The 27,251-nt window shown below is 34.6% G+C and overlaps 2 protein-coding genes across 4 annotated transcripts in view; one reads left to right on the top strand and one right to left on the bottom strand.

Moving 5' to 3' along the window:
* LOC143240129 (proton channel OtopLc-like) overlaps nucleotides 1-18,035 on the bottom strand; it is a 67,214-nt gene extending 49,179 nt beyond the window's left edge. Inside the window, exon 1 of the mRNA XM_076482058.1 lies at nucleotides 17,725-18,035. Coding sequence (XP_076338173.1) covers nucleotides 17,725-18,035 — 311 coding nt within the window. The remainder of the gene's footprint in view (nucleotides 1-17,724) is intronic.
* LOC143240132 (uncharacterized) overlaps nucleotides 1-27,251 on the top strand; it is a 134,522-nt gene that overhangs the window by 94,420 nt on the left and 12,851 nt on the right. Inside the window, exon 3 of one of the 3 annotated variants that reach the window (XR_013021587.1) lies at nucleotides 17,639-17,766. The exons of the other annotated variants lie outside the window; for them this stretch is intronic. The gene's annotated coding sequence lies outside the window, so the exon portion shown is untranslated. Of the gene's footprint in view, nucleotides 1-17,638; nucleotides 17,767-27,251 lie in introns of those variants that run through there. 3 annotated transcript variants of the gene reach the window in all.

Genomic DNA, 27,251 nt, shown 5'->3' on the forward strand with positions numbered 1-27,251 from the left:
AAAAACCCAACAAGATACAAGGTTTTTTGTTTGCAGTTGAGCACAAAGTTGCAGAATGAGCTATTTGTATACTTCCCACTACAGGTATCGAAACCCGGTTTCTAGCAGATATACCGATGTGCCACTGGAGGATGGAAAATACAACCATAAACAAATTAAAATTGATGTCATTTATCAAACAAAAAATTAAAATACGATATGAACGGTCAAATGGTGTATATAGGTATATAGGCGTATATAGGTAAGAGAAATACTTTGGAATTCTTTATCTGTTCTAGAAATATATTTATTCTAGACATTATATTTACAGAAACAAAAACGTCACCTTTTTAAAAGTGCAGGCGCACACTTCACCATTGGTTGTCCAAAGCGAAATAAGAAGGCTTTTTGTCCGAACTTTGTTTTCTTAAAAGTTCGTCCAAAAATACCCGAGGGCTGTCTGCGTTAGTCACAAAGGAAAAGCAGCTGCCACCGACCGCCAAGTCCTGTACTATTCTTGTTAGACCGAATAGCATGATTTGACGGTCACTCACGATACATTCATGGCTCTTAAAGTTTAAAGCACGATTTTTGGGGCGGTAATGCGGCATAAACAATGGAACCTCAGGTCCGGCATGCAAACCACTTGACGTCGATCGTCCTATTTCTGAACTTAAACGATTAAAGGTGAAAACCATAAACGAAATACGAAGACCCTTAGCAAATATATTGTGAAAGACGTTGAAATTTGCACGCGAAATAAATTCAATACGGTACTGCATAAAACATATTTCCTGTATGTAGAAGGCCTTAAGCACTCTAAAAGCACATATATTAATACAGAAAAATTAAAATATTTCGAAAAACTAAATCTTTACCTTTCTGAGTTAACAGAGAAAGAAAATTTAGTACTTTTCCACTTGTACACACATACAGAAACTACAGGGTGGCCCGTAAGTCCCTACCCATCCATATGTTATTATGTTATATTCAATAATACTAATGATGAGTTGAAAGCAGCTGTTACCGCGGCATTTGGAACAATAATCCCTGCTATGTTGAAGAAAATGTCTCACAGAACATGGCGTCGCATAATATTATGCAGCGAGAATGAGGGACAGCACACAGATACACTGGATACATAAGATATATGGATGGGTAGGGACTTACGGGCCACCCTGTACACATAATGAGCATCACTTTGGTTCCCGAAACACACAGAAATACATTTTTCTCACAATAGAATTAACTTTGGGCTAGGAATTTTTATATATCTGTGTGGAGAAGTGGCAATAAGTAAACCAAACTTATAACAAATGAAAGTAGGAAAACAATGTCAGAATATAAGGATTAACAGTGTTAGAAACCAGATCAAGTAATAAGTATATTATAAACAATCAAACTGGTGTTAATGTTAAAATCAGATAACAAAAACTTAAATTGTGTAATAAATTCATTCTGTACGCGTTTCTGTTACAGTACTTGTTTGCATATCAGCCAGAAAATTTGAAAAAGAGTTCACACATGTATATTCTGTAAGTATGTAATGCATTGTACCGAAGTCGGTGAACAAAAAATGGGACTAAAAACACAAAAGGCGGGCCACAACAAACGGTACTATGCAAACTTTCTTTCCGAATTGGACATAGCCTTAATGACGCCATAGTCGCTTCGTGAACTCTAGCGTTACACGTGGACGAGGATATAACGAGAAAGACGCAAAGGCACAATAGTCATGGAAGGCAGATAAGAGCGGTCAACATCACATAGTGAAGGAATTTGCAAGTCTAAACTTGGAATTTCCCTAAAGCATAAGCGGACAGCAGGAATGAAAAATGGAGAGGTTCTCAGCGGTTGCTATAACAACATCCAATTAGTTTCGATGAGTGGTGAATGTGGACAAATGTTATATGTTATATATAGAAAATTTTACAGCAAATTTCTTGAAAAAGTACGCATATAGGTGCTAATGTAAACGAATTGCGACGGATTCTTAAAAAACAAAAAAACAACAGCGAAATGATTTATTACCATAACATTTTAGATTGCATTGGCTTTATTACCACATTGAAGAACGTCCACATCATTACTTTTAAAATGATAAACAGATTAACACTCACACACAAGCTGTGCTTAGGAAGTTCTAACACTGATTGTGCGGAGAAACGATGAGTCATGTAATATCACGGAACTGCAACACGCTACGAATATGCGATAACCTCCGCAACGTTCAACTGATTCAATAAATCATACAGATCGTTCAATATAATAAACGGTCATACGAACACACTGTTAATATTAAAACATAGATTTACACAAACCATTTATATACGAAATACGCACCTTAAACATATTCTTTTGAATAGAAGATTCTTTGAAAGCAATATTTAACGGAAAACGTTTATTAGCCACAACTTACTGTGTGGGTGTTTAATTTTTATTTATTTGTGTGTGAGTTGCAACTCACAAGTTCTTCTAAGATTATATTTTCTAACGTACTTAAAAATTTTCACCGCAAATGTAAAAATCATTGAGGGTGGAAATAATACAATTTAACGTTTCGCATGGTTTAACTCTCTTACTTTGTGTACATAAGAAAGATGAAATACGAAACGTGTATTTCTAAACGAACTAAGCCGATGTTCTCCAAACACGATAAACGAGGCTTAAGTAAACAAATCTTTATGCTCACTTTTACGCTGTTAAACGGTAAACCGACACTATAAGATGCAGAAGAGTAAGTAATGGTAACAGGAAGAGGAGAGTGTCGAAACCGTTGTATTTTTCTAGTGTTTTCACACATCTGTGCAAACCTAGATGTGTGTGTGTTGCTTACAAGCGTGTTTACAATCAGATTCTAGTGAATTCAGTAGTGAACTGAAATAACAAAAATCATACAGCACCCACAAATAAATACAGGTGCCGCTAAATTTGAAGCTTGAAGTTTCTGTGAGCAGAAAAAAAAAGCACCATTTTGGTTTTTTTAAAAGTTGTGGCTATACTAGCGGAAACACACACACATACTAAAGGTCGACACACAAAATACTTTTTGCGTCCCAATATCTTATAAAATCGATTTTATTTAAAAAAAAAACAACTCTTTCATTATCAACCCCGGCAGTTTCAGTATTCCGTACCCTACTAATTTCCCCAAACCTTACCAATAAATTAATCAAGAAATAAACCGGGAATCAAAAACGCACTTAGGCAGGATGTGGAGTTTTAATACCGTCATGGAGAAACTATGGACTGGAAAAAAATCTGTATTTAAATCCATGTATAATGTACACGAAAAACATTATTTATCCCTTTGGGATTTGTTGGGTTTTATGTATCCAGGCGAGATACTAAAAAATATAGGCAGACTAATTAAACAAGATAACGACTGTACTAGTGTTACACAGCATCTCTCTAAGTCTACATGAATTTGGAATCTGAAGCCGTTCTGATTTGAAATTTCCGGTAATGCTAGTTGGAACAGATTAAAAAAAAATATTGCGACGTAAGTGTGTAGAAACATGTGAGTCTTCGTACGCACATGTAAGCTTTCGTGTTCCCCAGTGGCACAGCGGTATGTCTTCGGACTTACATGTGCAAGTCTACGTAGCATGCTCGAAAATTAAATTTGTTTGTTTTGGGATTTCGCACAAAGCTACTCGAGGGCTATCTGTGATAGCCGTCCCTAATTTAGCAGTGTAAGACAAGAGGGAAGGCAGCTAGTCATCACCACCCACCGCCAACCCTTGGGCTACTCTTTTACCAACGAATAGTGGGATTGACCGTCACCTTATAACGCCCCCACGGCTGGAGGGCGAGCATGTTTGGCGCGACCGAGATGCGAACCCGCGACCCTCAGATGACGAGTCGCACGCCTTAACACGCTTGGCCATGCCGGGCCCCGAAAATTAGAGAATATGCTTTTCAGTAATCTTGACAGCTTTTGTTTTCTGTTTCATTTTAGGGTTATTTTCTCTTTTTCTTACAAGTAGTATAATGGGGTCTAACTTTTCGTGGTGCCTCCCGGTGGCACAGCGGTATGTCTAAGGACTCACACCGCTAGAAACCGTGTTTCGATACCCGGTGTGGACAGAGAACAGATTGCTCACTGTGTAGCTTTATGCTTAATTCCACACAAACCAAACTTTTCGTGAATAATGTGATAAATTCATTGAGCATTATATTACTGGAGTTGGTCAGATCTAACAAACCAATCAGTCTTGGATTTTTATAGAATAATACACTTGGATCCGGCATGGCCAGGTGGTTAAGGCGTTCGACTAGTGATCTGAGAATCGCGGGTTCAAATCCCCGTCGCACCAAACATGCTTGCCCTTTCAGCCGTGGGGGCGTTATAATGTTTCTATCAATCCCACTATTCTTTGGTAAAAGAGTAGCCCAAGAGTTGGCGGTGGGTGGTGATAACTAGCTGCCTTCCCTCTAGTCTTACAGTGCTAAATTAGAGATGGCTAGCGCAAATAGCCCTCGTATAGCTTTGCGCGAAATTCAAAAACAAACAACCAGTGATACAAAGCGTCCTTATACTCGTTTATAACTACTATGTTTGATTTGTACCATTTGGTATATAATGACTGCTTTGTCCTGTTATAATAGTGAGAAGAAGAGAAGAAATTAAGTTACTTTTATACTATGTTGTCAGCGTGAGAATGTCCACGTCAATATTTCAATAATAATTATATAGTTCTTTACAATACTCAACCGTATTTGTTTGGTACTTAAATAACATGCTTTATTCTTCAGTAATGGAAGTAAAAATTACAATAAAACAAAGAATGGCATTATAAATTGTAATTTATCTGTAAAGAATGTTTTTTTTCGTAAACTAGAAGGAACATGTATAACATGCATGTATTAAGGAAACTAAAACTATTCATCTTATATTCAAATGGTTACAGTGCACGACCCATTTATGGAATAAAAATATACACTTGTGTTAAAACCCAACTAGCACTTGGGACATACGATGTTGAAATCAAAGGTGTAATAAACCATGCTCGTATATATATATCAACATTCTTCTGACAACATGACGACAAATTCAAACGATTACTGGTTTATCGTTTTATTCGACACTGAACTATAATACAATTCACAATAAAACTTAAAATACTTGATACATTCACGATGAAAAATAATATTTTGGTAAAAAAAAAGGAGTTGTTTTTATGTAGCGCTACGCTATCAACACTCTTCCCACCACAGGAAGCCAGACTTTAGATGTCAGCTTCGTATGTTTCTTTAATTTACCGATTTCCTCCCTCCATCGAGGACAGTGAATAAAAGCACCAAGATAAATGGCTGAATCACATGTTGTGTTATAACGTTTTAAAACAACGTATTTCTTGAAGCACTTTGGTTAACGTACACTCTTTCAAGCGTTGCTCATATGTCCGAATATTCGTCACTTTTCACTGTACACAAAATTAAGTCTCAGAATAAAACTCATGGAAACAAATATCATACAGTTCAAATAATTTAATACGTGTACAAATAAAAATTAAATGTTTCTAAATTCATTAAGCTGTTCAGCACTTAAACGAAAAACCAATGTGCGTACATAAAAAATATTCCCATTATTGAACACATGTTGTTGTTATTTTTGTAACACTATCATTATGTTATGTGACGAATGACACTGCTTTATTTTACGGTTGACCACTTGTACCTTAATACGCTTCCAGTACAGGTGTTGGCCCCACACCTTACCTGCTTCCAAGGTTCGAGTCCTGTACAGACTTCAACTTATATTGTATGAAGAAATATCACATACAGTTCATAGCCCGACTTGGTGACAGTATTTTCTATACGTTTTTAAGCTTCTACATTTGACTACATTATCACGTTTTCAGACCAACAACTGAACAATGAATGTCTCACAGAATTAAGTTTCGTGTTTCGCATTTTCATCCTGAATGCCATCTTAAACAACGCATAAAAAAAGTTCATTTTCAGTTCAGGTCTAGCCATCCCCCACTTAAAACTTCTGAAGAATGGGAAGACAGCTAGTAAGAAACACCTATTCTTAATTGAACAAGTGGACTGAGCAACAGTTACGTTCTCAGAGCTAAAAGTACAACACCATATCGAATCTCAAAGATCTTACGATTCAGAGTCCATCTCGATTATTACTGAAGTGCATAAAACAAAACAAATGAGCAAAGCTAGAAGCCAAACAATTTGGTATATAATTTGTATATAATTTCGTATTCGGATATCTCAAGAGGTGTTCTCTATGAATACTCTAGAGGAAGTCCGCAAATGTTTATATAAATATGGTAAGGAAGTTGCGTCACAGATCCTTATAAACCCCTTGAAAATGCTGCTATATAAGCAGGTAGAAGATGTATTTAAATCCATATATATCAAAAATATGTGAAGTAGACATTTTCTAAACTACCGATTGTGAAGTCTTGAAATTAAACTGGGAATGTTTAAAATATAGAAGTTTTCCAATTTAATGAACCGTTCACCAGGAAGAAAAAGAAACTCATGTAGTCCGTGGACTAAAAAAACTTCAGAACCACTAAATTATGTATTAGTTTCGACTGACCTTTAGTTTTAAGCTATAATTTTATTGTTATAATGGCTTAACTATTTCACTTAACATTCTTTCTTATTTTGTTATTGTTTTTATAAATATATTTTTATTATATATCAGTAGTTTTCAAACTTTTCGAAGGTTAAACATTTTATTCAATAACAACTGAACGACAACATAATTATCCTTATTAATGTGATAGGTGCAATTACTCTCAAATCTAAACGCATGCAACTTTCCGCTTGCAGTCTCTTTCCGTATATGTTCTTATTTTGTTTGTTTGACTTCGTAACTGTATAGAAAAGACTGACTCATGATTTGTAAAAATACATTTGGTTTTTTCACAGATTAACACTCAATAACTGTAAAACAAAAAAACGATATTTACCTTGTTATTTTTGAGGTTCAACGGAACAGCGTGAAATACCACCGCTATACATTATAAGATAATAAGCTTTCAGTGCTTCGAAAAGTTGTTTCGCCATAAAACACTGCCTAAAGTTAAAACCTAAAAGTTTGTTGTTTTTTTGTAATTTCGCGTAAAGCTACACCAGGGCCATCTGCGCTAGCCGTCTCTAATTTATCAATGAAAGACTACAGGAAGGTAGCTAGTCATCATCACCCACCGCCAACTCTAAAGCTACTCTTTTACCAACGATAGTGGGACTGAGTGTAACATTATAACTTTGCCACTGGTGAAAGGTCGAGCATGTTTGGTGTGATGGATATTCGAGCCCGCGATCATCAGATTACGAGTCGAGCGCCCTAACCACCTGGCCATGACGGGCCTAAACCTAACAAGTAAATTTCGATTTGTGTTTGGCTATTAATTTTAACTTTTTTTTTTTTGGGGGGGGGACACATGTATTTTTATTAGAGTTAACAAAACACGTAGATTTGCATTTGTAACTCGACAAACAAATTAGTAACGTTTAAACTATTTAAATTATTTGACGTTACAATTGTTTGTGTATTTAGGCCGGAAGCATTAATATATTTTCTATCCCAGTACTTACCGATATCTGTAACGCTCTCACACTGGAACCACATATTCAAAATACACATTTTATTTACTAGTATGAATGGGTTTTAAGTGACGTTAATACCAGCGCTTGATATCTCAGAACTTTTACAATTAGACTGAGGCAGTGACCGTCTGTGTGAATATTTCATTATTTTGTATCTACTTCAAAACCACTAAATAGTAAGTGTTCCTGTTGTTAAACATATTAATTCACATAATGTAGGTTACGGTAAACTTGTACCTGTAAAACGTCACCACGTAGATTATACGCATGTGTACTGTAATGTTACTTGATTTAATGAATCAGAATAATCCTGTTGTTAAGTAAAAGCAGTTCATTTACATACTTCATGAGTTATACAAAACACATAGGAAGGGAAGTCACAGTTTCTGATTTAACCTTGCTTAACGACCGATGGTTCAACCCTGTTACCCTTGGGGTTCTTTTAAATGAACTATTAAAGCACAAAGACAAAATCCCTGATTTGATCCAGTACAATAACGAAGACTTCACCCCGCTACCCTTATGGTTCTTCTAAACTACTTGTTACAGCACAAGTTCCTGCACAGAATAGTGAAGTGTAACTTAAACAATGTGTGTATCACGTGATTTAGGGGTCAGAGTCCTACTAGAGCCTATATAAGAGTTGGGAATTGACGACCAATTGTAGTCTAACTTGCCCTTATACACTTGTAAGCACTGTGTGATTTGTAAATAAACGGATGTTTGTTCTTATACCATTAAGTTTATACTGCTGTGGAAAACAAGCACTTACACTAAAACATATCGCACGAAAGAGAGACCAAAAAATGATTTAGTTAAAAAAAGTCTTCGTTACAGAGATGACGTACTTAAATACACGTTTCACATATCACTGTGAACGTGCATTCAACAAGATGAATTACACTTCCTTTATGTTGCAGATAAATTAAACACAAAGAGTACCAATGTTGTTATGCCAAGTAGTAAACAATTAATATATTGAATTCTTCGTACACAATAGCTAGTTTTTGATTTTGTGGATTCATTATATGATGCCGATATTTATATAACGATTTCTTTGTATTTTTGATTTACTGTGTGATTTTATGCTTATCGTAAATGTCATAATCTGATCGAACCAGATAATATTACTTTTACATTATAACCAAGAATGTTGTTAAGGGTAAGGGCATTTAACTAACCATTTAATTCAATCATGTTGTTTCTTTCTTTTAACACCCTATATTTAATGATAATCGCAACCTTAACTTAAAACTTGGGCCCGGCATGGCCAAGCGTGTTAAGGCGTGCGACTCGTAATCTGAGGGTCGCGGGTTCGCATCTCGGTCGCGCCAAAAATGCTCGCCCTCCAGCCGTGGGGGCGTTATAATGTGCGGTCAATCCCACTATTCGTTGGTAAAAGAGTAGCCCAAGAGTTGGCGGTGGGTGGTGATGACTAGCTGCCTTCCCTCTAGTCTTACACTGCTAAATTAAGGACGGCTAGCACAGATAGCCCTCGAGTAGCTTTGTGCGAGATTCCAAAACAAACAAACAAACTTAAAACTTCATTTATCAGTCTTTCGTTCTGTACTCCAGTAATTAACTTAAGCCCTTTATGATAGTGTTAATCGTACATTACAACTGAATTATCCTCGCCAAAGTATGCACTGTCTTATATTATTTTATTCCCGTTAGAAAGTTTAGCTTTAACTACATTCTGAAATTAATTACCAGGAAGTAGAATAGTTCATAGTTCAACCCTCTGTTATAATAGAGCAAAGATGAACTCGTGGGTGTTTTAGACGTATGTCTTCACACGCAGTGCTTCATCACAAGCAGAATGTTGATGTAACTACTGTGTGTGTGTATATATATATATACATTCTTAGAACTCTTGGTGATATAAGCAAACATGCTTTATCAAACTTATAGAAACACAGACTTAACTTAATCAAACACTTGATAAGTAACCACAGTATTCTTAGTTTAAGAAACTGTGTATTAACTTTTGTTTTTCCTTGTAAAACTTTGAAATGTAAAATCGTACATAACGTATCCAGAATCGTTACATAAAGAATGTATTTTAGTACTGGTCAGAAAAATTTGTTTAGGAAAGAACATATCATTAACATATGACTTCCATATGATTGAATCCAGAATCCAGCTACTGACTTCCCAGTTTATCTGAATGACCATAATTTTATAGGGAAATCACTAGTAGCGTCATTTACAAGAGCTTAGCAAGAAGCTGAAACCTTCGAGGTTATATTGACGTTTTGTATAACTACTCCCATTATATAACACAGAAGTGAGTTTTATCTGTGTGTGTTTCCGTTACCTTCCCACGGCGTGAGTCATTGCTTTCGGGTTCCTCCCGACTTTCTATTTTCCGTTCACACCCCTCTGCTTTACTACTCAAAAGTCGTTAAGGGATCATCTGTAAAGTTCAATCATTCTTTACGTATAGTACGTGGTTTGAGCGATTAGTCTAAAACCCATACAAAGAATTCAACCATCATACATACCGGCTATCCAGCATTTTCATAACAATGTATAAAAAACGAAGTGTGGAACAAAGTGTAGATTACAGAGAAACCGGCATCATCGTGAACCTCAAAAATGGTTTTGTCCACGATAAGAATGACAGGAGATTTGTTGAGTAGAACTGTTAGTTTGTTTTAACTGGCCACCATTGCGCAGGTCCTTTGCTGGTACAGCGGTAAGTCTACGGATTTACAACGCTACAACCAGCGGTTCGATTCCCCTCAGTGGACTCAGCAGATAGCCTGATGTGGTTTTGCTATAAGAAAACACACACCCGTTGTGCAGATACTACGCAAAAAGGAACGTCGAATGAAACAGCGACACGAATAAGCTATATATTATAGTAAACAACACACTCTACAGAATCGTGTAACAGTCTCTTTGTTACTCATTGCTCAAAGAGTGATTTTATCATTGATAACCAAAAGTACACGGGCACGACTGAAAAACAGGTAGGTATACCTACCGCGTAAAACGTTACAAAACGTACTAGTTAATCAAGATGGTCGCGTCTGTTCCACACAGTCAAGTGTGCTGCGTTGCACATATTTCATTGTTGTTGTATATATTTTTCTACGTGTTTATCTCACACTAAGTTCACCGTAAACCGGAAAATATAGGGACGAAAGTTTTTTTTAACTGCTAAATTATCACGTAAGTAAGGTTACTTATGTCAACTATTCAGGAAAAATCTGTTGATTTTCACGAACAAAATATAATCAGTAAAATGTTTTATTCATAGAAATGCCATATCAAAATACGAAAGATCCAACATGCACCGTAAAGTAATACCTGTGTACATATATATTATTTTTCCATTTCGCAAAACAAACATCAAAAGACTTCTATATAATTAACTAGTTAGAAACAATGCACTAACATCTAACTCGAAAAATAGACTATAGTGTAACGTACTTATTTAAATCAACTTAAATCTTCATATGAAAAAGGCCCGGCATGGCCATGTGATTAAGACATTCGACTCGTAATTTAACGGTCGCGGGTTCGAATCCCCGTAACTCCAGAAATGCTTTCTTTTTCTGCCGTGGGTGGTGATATAATGTGGTGGTCAATCCCACTCTTCGTTGATAAAAGAATAGCCCAAGAGTGGGTGGTGATGACCAGCTGTTTTTCCCTCTAATCTTACACTACTAAATTAGGGACGGCTTCCACAGATAGCCCTCGTGTAGCTTTGCCCGAAATTCAAAACAAACAAACATAACGAAGAGGTTATTCTGGTAGGATTAGCCGAATTAAATAATCTTAAAATCGAAATAGGATATCCTTGAAATATTATTTCCCAATACGGCGTGGCCTAACCCATAAAACTGTAATTGTTAGTCCAATGTTATGTGTTAGTTTTCATGAGGTTAACAATATACGGTAGTAAGCTTACGTACATACTTACGGGATAATGTGTGACACTATAGTTTTTTGACTGTAAGTTCATTTTCAATATTTACTAGTTAAATTCGTAAAACAGTTATTTACTTTTCTTATATTAATAAAACTGTGTCTTAAATGTAATCGTATAATTAGTACCTTTAGTGAAAAATAAATCAATCCGCCTGTTTGCACGTAATTGCGACATTGAAAAAATATTAGTAAGAGATACTAGACGTATATTTCCGCGGGGTCCCCAAAAGCGTTAAGTTTTAAAAGTAAATAAAACTAAAATTAAAAGTGACAAATATTTTTAATTCCTTCTTCTGAAGTTGATGTGTCATGCTGCGTTACAGCCGACAGACTGCGTAATTCCTCTCGTGATTCATGACATACGCCGTGAAAATTGCAACTTTGTATGGCGTCATTTTAGTGTTTACTGACTGCCTGATGATTGAGAATACACTACTATATACTGATGTAAGTGCATAAAATTGGTGATCCCTCCAAGTAGCTTCCAGCACGAATATGAAAAATACTTTGGATTGCAAAATAATAGATAGAAACTAACGACTGTTTACGTGATTATTAAAGCGCATATACAAATTACAACATTTGATCGTTTTTATGAAACTTCAACTTAAATGAGTCAAAATTAATAAAGCAGAAGCTATTTTTACGTATTCCCTTTTCATAATTGCTCTATTTTATGAATCATAAAGCGTGCACTCAAATGACGTTTTTTAATATCTGAACTTCAGGCAACAATTCAGGATGTCTTTAACACAAAAATCGTTCATAAACCAAGTTCTTAAGTTATTGTATGTGGTAGAAGTCACATCACCGTCTTTACGTTCTCACGCACGCAATGGTTAATCTTTTTTTTTTTCTTTTCGTAAAATGTAAATTGCGTTTCTGTTTGATATTATCAGTGTTTACCAAAGTACGTGAGTTTGTAAAATAAAACCACCATAAAACCAGAACAAATTCTGCCGGAAATCGCCAAAAAAAAAGTAAATTAAATAAAGGTAAATGGCCGGATCTAGTAACATGGTGTATATAGTTGTGGAAGATTTACTGCTTAGGCTATTACGAAACTTGAGTCAGTTTATGTTTCCCATTAAATAACTTTGTATTGTACATCGAAAATAAAAATATAGTGAAACATTCGAGATATTTAATGCAATTATAACTATATATGTTGGAAAATTATTGAAGATATTTATTTAATCAAGTTTAAACTGTAACAGATTTACCGTTGAACGTTTACTTTAGTGCCTACTTTTGTTTCTGTAGTTTTCTTTTTTGCATGTGACGTAAATTCTTGACTAGATATTGCAAAAGTCTCGTCTGCTTTCGGAATTTGTAGAAAATTCTTGAAAGTGAGAATCAACAATATTTGTTTTACGAAAATGCGCTGGATCATTGTAGAATATTCCAGAAACTCGCGTGATTGGTATATAAAAACCAACGCGCTGAAAGATATGAAGCATTATTATTAGGTTGAGGAATAATTCGTGAGCGTTTTTAAATAATTTCATTCAAGCATTACATGCAAGACTATACAATACTTCAATGCATGAACACATTACACCCAAAACATTTATTATGATACTTTATTTCATGTAATACCTAGGTATATAGTATGCATTGTTTTAAACGAAATTGCAAGAAATTAAATGCGAAAAGCAGATGGTGTCGAAAATGCTCGATTTTGTCCACTTGACATTCCATTTAATGAGCTGAAAATGAAAGTAAACATTAAAGGCATATGAAAATCAAACACACCATCTATTAGAGGAAAAAATTATCTACCAAATGACATGGAATATTTTGCGAAAGCGTTTCATTTATGAATATATTTTTTTAACTTGAAAAAACGCTCACGAATTATTCCTCAACCCAATATTATTATTGGTCAGCTACAGTCAGTACACTATAATTATTATTAATGCCTATTAATCGGAAAACTACAGAATTAAGCCACGAATGTTTATAGATTTCGAACAGTACAAACCGTTTAACTTCAATTAATTATTTCAGACGTTAGAATTTCTTCGAAGATATTATATATCATCACCGGTAAAAGTCAGCGGTTTGAGACCAATGAAACTACTTAGCTTAAATGAGGTTTGTGACAATATCAACATTAACTTGCTCGTCATGGGATGGGTCATCAATAAAATATTCAGTTCTAGACCAGATATAAGAATCAGACCTGTTTATATGTTTGTGTTTTTAAACTGTTGAATATAAACTATCATTTGTAATAACTATCAGTAATAACCGTTATTTTAACTTGTACTGTTTTTATGTTTGTATATTAAAATATATTTATGTTAAATAAGGAAATCATGTATATCAATCTTGTCGGCAAAAAGACATAAAATTAACACATATCGAAATTCAAATAAATGCTGAATTAAAATTAAAACTTCCGGCTATTTGAAATCGTAGTATGTAACGTAAGTGATATAAAAAATCGGAGACTGGTCCTAGATAAAGTATAATAGGTAAAAAAACGAAAAACGTTTTTAAATAATCAAGACGTTTACTGGAGGCAAATAGTCCCTTTATGGTGTCTTGATACGCGCATTAGCTTCTTCAAATAAACACACGATTAATTTACTTTCATGATTTCATAAATGTATAATGAAAGATGAGATTTTCAATTAGTTTAGGAATAAAGTGAAATATGTTTTAAAAATAAGGTAAAAACCAAAAATTTTACTTTTTTTTCAGTGAGTATATTCATAAAGCAACAAACTGTTTACTAGCTTTCCACAGTAAATATTTTTTACTTAGACAACAACCTAAAATCACGCAGCCTGGTAATAGGACTCTACAGTAAATCCATATTCTATTTTGAAGATTTATTAAATTATTTCCTACAGACACGTGGTCTGATTCAAATGTTCGACCATATACTGTTTTGGTCTTTTTTTAAATGATGAACTATTAATCACAATTAAATTAAAAATTACAGATTATTTCATATCATGGAAATTTATATGGATGACTGCACCAATTACTGATGAAAAGTCGATCTGTTATTCAATGGTAGAATCTCAGATTAGCATAAAGCAACACTTTGACCAACAAACGGTTTATTTAGTTTCCCAAATTATTTATTGGGGTATTTGAACAAAGTGAATTACAACAGATTATAGTTTTGGACCAATTAGCACTAACAATTCTGCAGTATCTGGGTCTGAAACATCCAGTACACTACAAATAGAAAATATGCCAATATTCTAAGATAGTCAGAATAATATATATAGAGATATTTCTTCTTGTCTCATCTTAACCGAGTGGCAGAAATGTAACTTTAAAACCACATTAAATTCAATGTTTCGCAAGGTCAACTATATATATTTTATTCGGTGTTAATCACGAAAATTTCTGAAAAATATGATATTTTTAAATGCAAGTACACGTATTTTTTTATCTATCAATCAGAATTACACTTATTACTCACGCTAACTTTCAACTATTCATGTAAGTACACAATCTTTCGTGTACAATGCAGTTCCCAAATACTATAAGCATTTCTATCGTGAACCACGAACCCTTTAGTTTCTCTCCTGATTGCCACAACACGTTCAGAAATTAATCAAGCAACTAACCTCTGGTGAATAATTTAAATTTGTTTATAATGTTACAAGTACACGCATGAAGTTGATAAAACAATAACTTATGTTACTGATATTACAGGATCATAAGCTTTTATCTGCATTATATTATACTGCTCTCTTAGTAAGCAAATGTTTTCACACTACAGCAGGAAAAGGAAGTTTGATGTTGTTCATCATTTGTGTAGTTATTCTTTTTGATTGTTTCTTACACTGTATTTTCACCTACAGTTTCTCTTATGAATGAGATTTTACGTACTCTTTTATGTTTCTGTATGGTGTTTAGACTTACATTACACAAAACGTTTCATTATTGTCGAATAAATCGCAACAAAGGTCGTTAGAGTTGTGTTAGAAAGCAGTGTTCGCCGATCAGACAAAAATCATGGAACAATACAATGTTCTTTTTTTACTTGCACAGTCTGGTTAAATCAGTGCATGCATTTATCATTAAAATGTGAGTGATTGTGCTAACAAAAACAGTACGACTTTGTGTATGTAATGAAACACATAGTGAGGTAAAAAAAAAGGATATGAACGAAACAAACTAATGTGTTATTGAAAATAAACGTATAATTATCAAATCCTTGCGTAAAGAATGCCAAAAACAACTACACTAAAAAAATCAAAATCAAATCTAAAGTGCAAACGAGTTATTTTGATTACTGTATAACTCTTGCTTATTTTGTTGGATTCTGCGTACAGTTTAAAGCTGGTCAAGGGTTATCTGTTTTGACCTTCTAATTTAGAAGCGACAGATTAAAGGGAAGGCAACTAGTCAACATCATCGACCGCCAACTCCTGCGCTACTCCTTACCAACAGAAGGTGAGAGTTAGGGTTACATTTTGACGTGTCCACGGCTGAAACGGAAAGCATATTAGGTGACGTGATTCGAACTCGCGGCCCACAGATTTACTAGGATATACCAGGTCTTGTATGGGTGTTGATGTGACCATGATGCAGTCTGATTATTTATGGTGTTATAATTTTATGTTAAAAACGTCTGTATGTGTGAATTATTTTTATTACGGTATAAAGGAAGGTTTTTGTTTGCATTTTTTGAAGTTAAGCACAAAGTTACGCAATGGACTACCTTTATTCTGCTCACCACTGGTATTGAACTCTGATTTCTAGCATTGAAAAACAAAAGAGCTGATGTAATAATATTGTGGAATTGTGTAGTTATTTATTACCATGGCAAATATAACAAAAGTGAAAAACGATGCGCGGTATCACTTGCAGATTCCTGCATAAAATTTTAATTTTATCTTTTCTCATCAGTTACCTTAACCAGTTTATTGACACTTGTATGTACTGTCTTGGGTCAGATAATACTAAGGATTCAACTAATAACCACCTTCTACCTGTACAGCTGTTTTGTTCTTATTTAGATCTAAGCAATCATTTCTGTAATTTCACATTTTGTTTTTTTTACATTTATAATATGAGAGATCATATTAATTAACAATTTTATGCCAGTTTTTCAGTATATTTAATTCGCATTCGAACATATGGTTGCTACACGTTTGTAACAAAAGTATCATATTACATATTTTTCCCGCAGTGGGGTAGCAGTAAATCTTCTAATATACAAAGCTAAAATTAGAGGTTCGATTTCACTCGGTGGACACAGCAGATAGCCCAATGTGGCTTTGTAATGAGAAAAAAAACACCCACACACACGTTATTTATCACGCTGAAGTAATTTCAACCAAAAGTTTCAATACATACAACAGAACTGATTTCACATGTGTGTTAATAACGTATCTTTTCACCCAGTAGTTTACAGCCAGTTTATTTCCTTTAATAAATAATAATATTCTGAAAATATTTTACATTGTTCCATATTCACTCACATATACACATACTCGATATTAATGGAAACGAATATTAACACAGAGCTTGCGTTATATGACAGCTTTAACTATGAAAAATTTAAAACCTAAATATAAAAACCTTGTTTAGAAATTATTAACATTAAAAATCAGATGGCGATTGCTGGTACAAATCTTTTCACACATTTGTCACTTAACAACTTAAATATTGAAAGCGCAATAATGTTAAATAAAAGTAAAATGACTAATTAATGTAATTGATATTAACTTCCTATCAGAGCAAACTACCTACTTGATGAAAACTAAACTTCAAACCGGTATGAAACTACATTTAGCATTATCATCAGTTGATTTCCCAGAGCAAATTGTTATATCATTTTAAAATAACTCAAACATGCCAGGGATTATTTACCAATTCAAGCTTCAAAGATGTTTACAATTATCAAAAACGCATTTCTTAACTGGTTATTTTATCCAATACTTATTTACACGTAAATGGCAGGGTTTTGTTAATATAATTAGTACCAGTGGTAACATTAGACTCTTTAAACTCGGTTGCACCGTTTAAAGTTCAAATCTAATATTTTGTTACTCCAAAATCCTATCGCTATTTTCTATTTCAGTATGATTATGTAATATATATATATATAACTTTTATAACGTAATATATAAAATAATAAATATTCTGGTACTTTTAACAGCGACCATACAACAGCAGTACAAGTACGCGACAAGGAACAAAAAGAAAACAGCAAACATAAACACAACTTTGTATTTTTCTACTCACTCTCCTTTACTTGTACCCGGATACTCCCCTTCTAAATACAGCTCAGTGGAACATTCCTCCGATATCGTAGAGTGTCTGTCAGCTTCCGTCTTTTTCTGCCCTGGCTCGGTCTTTGTGAATAAGACTTTAGTGTTTTGACCTGAGTTAGTGAGTACATGAGAAGGACTACAGGTCCCTGACCCTATTTCTTCGATGTCAGAGTCGATACCGCGGTCAAAGTCCATGTAGAAAGATTCCCTAGAGTCACTGGACCCTCGACAAAGGCGAAGACTAAGGTTAATACTACTCTGATCACCGTCAGAACCTGCCATAGTTCAGTAAACAGAACCATCAGAACTTCCCATCATCTACGTTACTTTACGTTTAAACCTCTCATAACGTAACCGCTTCGCCATTCTTACTCCCGCGTGCTATTCCAGAAATCACCAATGTGCGAAGTTTGAGTCAAATATTTAAGTCACGTGATTTAAAGCGCCATCTGATGCTCATTGCGATAACAAATAACGAAGCGCTGTAATATGAATGAAAGAGAAAGAACGGTGGTATGATGTTTTTTATAAGCTACTGTGTCAGAAAAAGCAGTACCTAAATAAAATACGGTTTTTAAGGTTTTAGTTGAAAGGATTTTTTCAGTCAAACGTCTGTAAAATCGAACACGTTGTTTGTATTAATATGATAAAAAAGTACTAGTATAAAATTGAAAGAAGTAGTCGCTTATATAATTAAAATATCTGAAATATAATATATAGAAATGCATACATAGTTTATATATTTACATCGAATAGTGTGCGTTTAGTTATAAACTGAATCAAATATCTAAATCTCAATGTTTCTCTGATGGAAGGTAGTTCTATTTTCATTGTAAGTAGTTATGTTGGTTTTGACCTATATCAGTGAAGAAATGCTGAAACTTATTTACTAATATGAATCATCAAGCCGTATCGCTTGATTTACAAATACATATAATTCATTTTATAAGAAATTAAATACTCTAATATTAAAAATAACATGTTAATGAAATTCAGAACTAATTTTCGACAGGTTTACCATTAATCGTTTCTGGTTCTTTGTAACCGTTCGACTTTCAGTGTATATACTGACTGTATAACAACACACGCACACATATATATATATATATATGTTAACAAAAAGAGTTTGCGACTGACCGTTGCCGGACACGTCTTAAGATAAGGAGTACAAACGGGTTCGGGATTGTAGGGAGCGTTGCAGTAGCATGGGTGATTTTTCTGTGGATTTCCATTTTGAATTGTGTATCAGTTCTCGTGATTTTGAGGTTAAGAAATGCTATTTGGTTAGTTTTTTCATGTTCACAGGTTAACTTAATGTGCAGGTGTATCGAGTTATCGTGATTGAAAAACTAAGTGTGTGTTCTGTAGATGTAAATCCAACAGTTGTATCATCAACATACCTGTACCAGTATAGTGGTGGGTGTAAAGCTGAATTGATCGCTTGTGATTCAATCTGTGTGATAAAAATGTTGGCCAGAATTGGTGACACGGGATTCCCCATACTTAGGCCATTTATTTGTAGGTAGTTTTGGTTATTGAACATAAAGTTAGTTTTGGTGGTAGCGAATTCTATAAGGGTTGCTAATTTGTTGCTGTGGATGTGTATCAATGGGTTGGGGTCTTGGATATGAAGTTCTAAAGCTATCTTGTAGGTTTCAATTGTTAGGACATCTGTGAAGAGGGAGATCACATCAAAACTGGCCATTAAAGCTTTATTATTTAGTTAATTAAAAATATATTTAAAGTTGAAAGAGTTTTTGAAAAAGGAGCCGGCTTTTGTTACATTTTCAAAAATGCCCATGTTATATATTTACCGAGGTTGTAGTTAAATGTTTCATAGGTTGACATTATGGGTTGTAGTGGACAATCAGGTTTGTGAAGTTTAGGGTTGCTGTATAGTTGTGGTGTGCGTGAGCCGTTCTTTCGTAAGTAAAAATAAATGTTTTCTGTGATTTTGTTGTTTTTTGTTTTTTCTTCATTTATAGTAGCATTTTGTTCAACTGGTTTTCACGTGTTTTTGTTGGATTTGTGTTTAGTAGTTTAAATTTGTTTGTACCTGACAAGATGTTGTTCATTTTTTGAATGTATTCATTTGTGTTCATTATAACTATAGATTTGCCTTTACTGCTTTTAGAATTTGGATGTTGTTGGCTTGTTTTTAAGTTGTTTATAGAATTAATATCTTTTTGTGTGAGGTTATGTTTTAGATTTCTGTGAAATTATGTTGATAGTTTTGTGTTAAAATTCTTTGAAAATGTTGTTTAAGATACTGTTTTGATGTGTTTCAGGGAAATAAATGTTTTCAGTTTTACCTAGAAAGATAGGTTGTTGGTTGTCGGTGGATTTGTTGTTGAAGTTGTCTTCTTTCTGGTGTGTTTTTTTTCGTCGTTATGTTGGTGTTTTCAGTTTGTGTAGAGTGGATCACCAGTTTTCTAGCTAGGTCTTCCAGGCAGGTTTTCATTTCGATGGATGTAATATTTCTATGTGTTACTGCGAAGTTGAGTCCTTTGTTGAGTAGATGTATTTCTTTATTGCTTTATTTTCGGTCAGATCTGTAAATTACGAGATTTGTTGATGGTTCGTCGTGTTGGCGTCTTTTTTGTTGTTGGCACCTTAATGTATCTAGTTTCTTGTTGTGGTAACTGATGTTGTATGAGTCCATAAATGTCTGGTTGGGTAGATGTATTTCTTCATTGCTTAATTTTCGTTGGAGATTCGTTGTATTGACGTCTTTTTTGTTGTTGATCAATCAACTCAATAGTAAGAACGACAAGGAAAAGAAGGTGCGTCACAAGAACAAACTAAATAAACTAGTCTTTTTGATTGTTGGCACCTTAGTTTATCTGCCTTATTAGTAACTTGTTGAAAATGCCTTAAAGTATCTTCTAACTTCTACCGACGTACGAAGTAATGCCTTAATTTGGCAGTTTCAGTGATATAAAAACTCTTTGCTTTTGGTAACTACAATTTTAATTATCAAAATATAGTTTTTAAATACTTTTCAACATATAATTTGGTCATTCATTTTCTTATTAGTGTTTTATATGTATAACTCCAAGTCCCAAAGTGTTGAAAAAATTTATCAGATACATATTTTTCAAACTTTTTTATCGTGACTTGAGTAATCCACGTAACAGGGCATCCTTTATTTGTACGTAACACAGTCTGTATAAGTCTTTATAAGTGTAATATCTGTAGAAATGAAATATATACGAGTGTAGTACCATTAGAAAAACTTCAGTTCTGACATTTTCAGAAGGAATTTGTATTTAGCAGCACCACTTGTGTGGTAAAACCATGAGTTTTATGTGTAATTTAATCTGTTTTAGTTCAGACACAGACCAGACAGTATACACATGGATTAAGTGTAGCTACAGAATCACAGCATTTGTGATATCTTTGCTAAAAACAACCTATCTTTTTCATTTTACAAGCTGCTAAAACATCATAATAGAGATATGTGAAGCAATGACCTAGACATAAATAAGCTGGACAAAAAGGGTTCTATGCTCAACCATCTCACGTTTAAACTACTGGTCGACAGGCGAAAGAGAAACTCACATATTTTCTTTTGTCGATCGTATTTCAAGTACATATGTGTCTGCAATGCACATAAACCGATATTCTACATAGGAGAGAACAACCATGTGATAGTTACATTTTTATGACTGTGTATGTTCTTTATACACTTCAACACTTGACGACAACAATAGTTTGTGCCAATTGAAGATTTTAAAGGAAAAACAAACGTATCTTGTAGCACACTATTCACGATTTAAACATGATTCAAATCTATCGTTTGAATATCTGCAAATTACAGTTCGCCAAGTGTTGTTTAACATATGTAATACATGCAAGTATTTAATACAGAAACGCAAGAGTTATAACGGAATGAAGCTCTTGGTTTGAGATGTATTATGATATCTTCATTCACTGTAATATTGTTTGTTTAATTTCGTAAAAAGCTACTTAAAATCTGTCTGCTTTAAACGCCTCTAATTTAGAAGGGATAGAATAGCATCACTAACTCTTAGGCTACTCTTAATCAACAAAAACTGAGATGAATCGTTACTTATAACGTCCTCGCACCTTAAAGGGGAAGCAATATGTTCAGTGACAGGATTCGAGTTCACGACACGCAGATTGCAATTCGAGCGACCTGATCACGAGGTTATCAATGTAGCATAAACTTATTGTGTTATTGTGGATAAGGTAACATCAACACTACTTTTATGCTGCAGTGAGCAAGTGTTTTCTAAATTAAATGCTGGACGTGAATGCTAATACAGTAAAACCTGTCTAAAGCGGAATCGCATGAGACTGAGTAAAATTTCTGACTTAGCGAACGTGCATTTCCTTAATTATATATAATTTTTGAGCGGAACGTTATACTCGCTTCACGATTATGAATAAAGTTGTTATACTGTTTATCCTATATTTATTAGAATGAAAACAAAAATAGACGTTAAAAATATACACAAGTACACAAAATCTTAATCAAGTTTATTTGAAGAAAGTGTCCAATTTCAACTGTTTCGTTTTTTTGTTTTATTTTTTTATGGGCTTTCTCATGTGGTTAAATGAGAACGCCAATTCTACGGACTTTTCATGAAGCTCATTTTTCCCTCCATTTTTTCTTACAATTTGATAGCGTTAATATAACTTAACACTTGTGATAAAATATGAATTCCTTTTTCCTCACTATCTTTTCCATTTTGTTCATCTTCTGAATCTCTCACACTGTTACCATCTTGCGATTCTATTATAGATTTTAAATCAATTTCATCATTTTATGTTAAAACATTCTTGTCAACGTTCACAGAACTTTCTGCGTTCACAGAATCATCTGCATCAATCTTCTCAATCAGAGTTTGGATTTCACTGGAATCGTCATAATAAACAACTTCTCCACAATCTCTTATTGTTGTCCATGTTTGCAATAATATGCCAAAGCATCAGTTTTTTCTGTATTTCAATTTTATATACCGTATAATTCAGAAACGCCTCTAATTTAATTTTTGAGGAACTTATAACTAGAACTTTAAAACTTTATATATACAACTTAGACAAGTGCACTATATTATGTAGATAACACATGAACTCTTAAAATACAATTCAATCATGAGAAACATCTAAGCGATTTGAAATATTAACCAGTACTTTTATGATGTTGTACATGAAGGTAGAAAGACTAAACGAATATTTGAAAGTTGAACTATGAACAAGTTGTATTATCTAGGAAAAGTAGAATAGTCCTATTTTCTTGTTCCATTCTTTTGTTTAATTTAACTGCAAAAATAATGACGGTAGAAAAAAGAACACAATATATTTAACCAATACTTATTGTAACAAAACGTCCGATAATTTATGAATATTTAAACAAATTATTAATTAAATAAGAAATTAATATTGAATCAACACATTTTTTCAGCCTTGCTCAGGTTCTAATTCTATTTGTTGATAGATGAGGAAGGTGAAAGATAGTTTTCCGTCCGCATGACGCAGGTTCTGCCATACAGAGGGCTTTTTATAAGAGAAATCTTAAGATAATGCTGCAACATTTTGAAATTTCCAGCTTGTACATGTTTCCGCATTATGTAGTTTCCGGCTTAGACAGGTTTTATTGTAGTCTCATTTTCTTCATCTTGATTCGTTACATCAGAATTATTTGGGTAAAACTGAGTTTACACTAACAGATCGCATTTGTTTATAGAGGTTTGGACGATGTTTAGAGCTGCCAGCATTATTTTCATCAGGATCATCAGATTTTTCATCTAGGTTAGCAGGTTAACATATCGTCCAAGATATTCTTGGACAAGCGCAGTTTATTAATGCCTTTCTCTTTACTTTTAACCTTTCCCGAAACGCGTTGTGGTATTCCCTTAGGATCGCTATCAACGGGTTGCAACAAACAAAATTTAGTTCAAATGAGTTTCTTAAGATAAGAACTTTAAAACTTTATATATACAACTTAGACAAGTGCACTATTATGTAGATAACACATGAACTCTTAAAATACAATTCAATCATAAGAAACATCTAAGCGATTTGAAATCTTAAATTAATGTGACTCTTATTTTGATTAAACTAGGAAAGCTAGTTTATACATATTTTTTGCTCATTTAAGTGTCCGCAAGTGGCTCAGCGGTAAACCTAAGGGTTGATGAAGCTAAAAACCGGGTTTCGATATTTATACGTCGTAGACACAACACGAACAGCCCATTGTTTAGTCTTGTGCTTAGCAACGAAACAAACAAAAAAAGTTTACTGAATTATTAAAAGTAGCTTAGGCCCAGCATGGCCAGGAGGTTAGGGCGATCAGTTCGTAATCTGAGGGTCGTTGGTTCGAATTCCCGTCACACCAAACATGCTTATCCTTTCAGGGGGCGTTATAATGTTATAATCAATCCCACTATTCGTTTGTAAAAATGTGACCCAAGAGTTGGCGGAGGATGGTGATGACTAGCTGCCTTCCCTCTAACCTTACACTGCTAAATTAGGGATGACTAACGCAGATAGCTGTCATGTTGCTTTGTGCGAAATTCAAAACAAACTAATAAAAAAGTAGTTTAATATTTGGATTTAGTTGAGAATTAATTATTACATCTGTTTAAATCTCACACTTTCATAGCTGATCTTGAAAAACCGTATTAATTGAGTCCAGAATAACAATGGTTAAGACATATATTCGCTAATTCAACACTGAAAATTAAGTATTAGTATAGTCAGTAACGTTAAAGACCGACGTACCCCCCAGTAGCACAGCAGTATGTCTTTGGCCTAACATAGTTAGAAACCGGGTTTCGATACCCGTAGTAGGCAGAGCACAGATAGCCCATTGTGTAGCTTTCTGTTTAATTCCAAACAAACAAATAAAAGACTTACTTTGATATTCCATCCAGCTGGCCAGTGTTCATTCTTCTTATTGACGATGTGTTCCTTATAAGCAATATTCATTTGTAACTACACCACTTTCATTAAACCTCGTATAGAGATTGTTACACTGCTGGCTAAAACATTAAGACCAATGAACATAAAGAAAAATATGCATTTTGTGCTGTTAGACTCAACCACTTATTTGAGTAGAGCTTCGAAAGATGAAAATAAAAAAACCTTTTTTAGCATTTAATAGGGAAAATGTGAACACTATGAAATTAGCCTAAATACCAGCTGGTCAAAAGTTTAAGACCACACTGAAACGAAGCGTTAATCAGTAAATGCGTAAGAAAATTTAGTAATTTGTGTTCAAGCCTCCCACTGACATATCCTGTGTTAAATTGGGAAAAACATGGCAAAGGCTAAAATGGTGACAAAGTTTGAACGTGTCAGAATTGTCGAGCTGCAAAAACAAGGTCTCTCTCAACGTGCCATCGCTGGTGAGATTGGGCGTAGTAAAACTGCTCTTGCAAATTTCTTAAAAGACCCTGAGGGATACGGAACGAGAATTTCAAGTGGTCGGCCCAAGGAAATTTCACCGGCGTTGAGCAGGAGGATTTGACGGGATGTCTGGCAAGAGACCAGCCGATCGTCGAACCAGATTAAGGCCCTTACGGACGCAGAATGCAGCTCAAGAACAATTAGATGGCGTCTGCGAGAGAAAGGCTTTAAGAATCGTAAACGTCTTCAAAGGCCACGCCTCCTTCCACACCACGAAACAGCTCGGTTAAACTTTGCTGAGAAGCACCAAAGATGGGACGTAGAAAAGTGGACCTAGGTTTTTTTCTTCGATGAGAAAAAATTTAACCTGGATGGTTCAGGTGGCTTTCAACGTTACTGGCACGATAAGGGTATCCCACCCACGGAGATATTTTCTACACGACACAGTGGAGGAGGTTCCATCATGATCTGGGATGCTTTCTCCTTCCATGAAACAATGAAGCTTCAGGTTATACAGGTGCGTCAAACAGCAACTGGCTGCATTGGCATGTTAGAGAGAACATCCTTATTGACTGAAGGCCCTCGCTTATGTGGAAATGACTGGATCTTTAAGCAGGACAACGCTGTAATCCACAATGCCCGCAGGACAAAGGACTTTTTCATGGCGAATAACGTGATTCTTTTAGACCATCCAGCGAGTTCGCCCGAACTGAGCCCCATTGAAAATGTTTGAGGATGGATGGCAAGGGAGGTCTATAGAAATGGACGTCAATTCCAAACAGTGCATGATCTTCGTAAAGCCATCTTCACCACTTGGAATAACATTTCAACCAGCCTTCTGCAAACGCTTAGCCCGGCATGGCCAAGCGTGTTAAGGCGTGCGACTCGTAATCCAAGGGTCGCGGGTTCGCATCCCAGTCGCGCCAAACATGCTCGCCCTTTCAGCCGTGGGGCGTTATAATGTGACGGCCAATCCCACTATTCGTTGGTAAAAGAGTAGCCCAAGAGTTGGCGGTGGGTGGTGATAACTAGCTGCCTTCCCTCTAGTCTTACACTGCTAAATTAGGGACGGCTATCACAGATAGCCCTCGAGTAGCTTTGTGCGAAATTCCAAAACAAACAAACAAACAAACAAAGCAAACGCTTATATCGACCATGTCAAAACGAATGTTTGCAGTTATTCGCAATGACGGCCGTGCAACTCACAACTGAAACCTCTTGTTGGGCATTTTCTACCCTGTTTAGAACTTATTTTTGTTATGGTCTTAAACTTTTGACCAGCTAATATTTAGGCTAATTTCATAGTGTTTACATTTTCTCTATTAAATGCTAAAAAAAGTTGTTTTTTATATTTCCTTTTCTTATTTTCATCTTTCAAAGCTCTACTCAAATAAGTGGTTGTGTCTAACAACGCAAAAGCATATTTTTTGTTTATGTACATTGACCTTAAGATTTTGGCCAGCAGTGTATAGAACAGTGGTGTGGATTTCAAAGATCTGATGAATATCTATTAATACCCATAGAAATGGAACAGCATGATGCTGATAAAATAACAGAGAAATGAAGCGTTTAACTAACCAATATATCCTATATATATACATTTAAACATCAATTGAAAATTGGGTAACTGAGAGTTATATGTGTACATACATTAATACATCATTTTACATTGCTATAGCTGATACTGTTAATTTTACTTGTTCAAGCAAGTTGTTTGGCATGTCCAAATTGACATGTGACATGTGGAATAAACGGCCATTTTAAAGATCTCTTGAGGTATAGCCTCCATAACTTGACATCTGATCAGAGGGAGGGAAACCAATAACCCATGCATATATATCTACTCTTAACTGAATTGTAAAATTGACTGCTGCAATTATGAAACTTCAACAAATGAAATTGGCTCCTTGTTGTTTTTCAGACTTCAATTCAATCATTTTGATGCTTGAAAGACCATTGAACTTTAATACTTATTAAGAATGGATTGGATGGGAATATGGAGTGTATTCAGTAACATACTAAAATTCGAACTTTCCGACCCACATCCAGGCACAATAACCACTCAATTATACCCGATTCTTTACTGTTTAATCAAAGCCAAGATAAGTGATTATAAAAAAT

Source organism: Tachypleus tridentatus, chromosome 13, assembly GCF_004210375.1.
Source record: "Tachypleus tridentatus isolate NWPU-2018 chromosome 13, ASM421037v1, whole genome shotgun sequence".
NCBI lineage: Eukaryota > Metazoa > Arthropoda > Merostomata > Xiphosura > Limulidae > Tachypleus > Tachypleus tridentatus.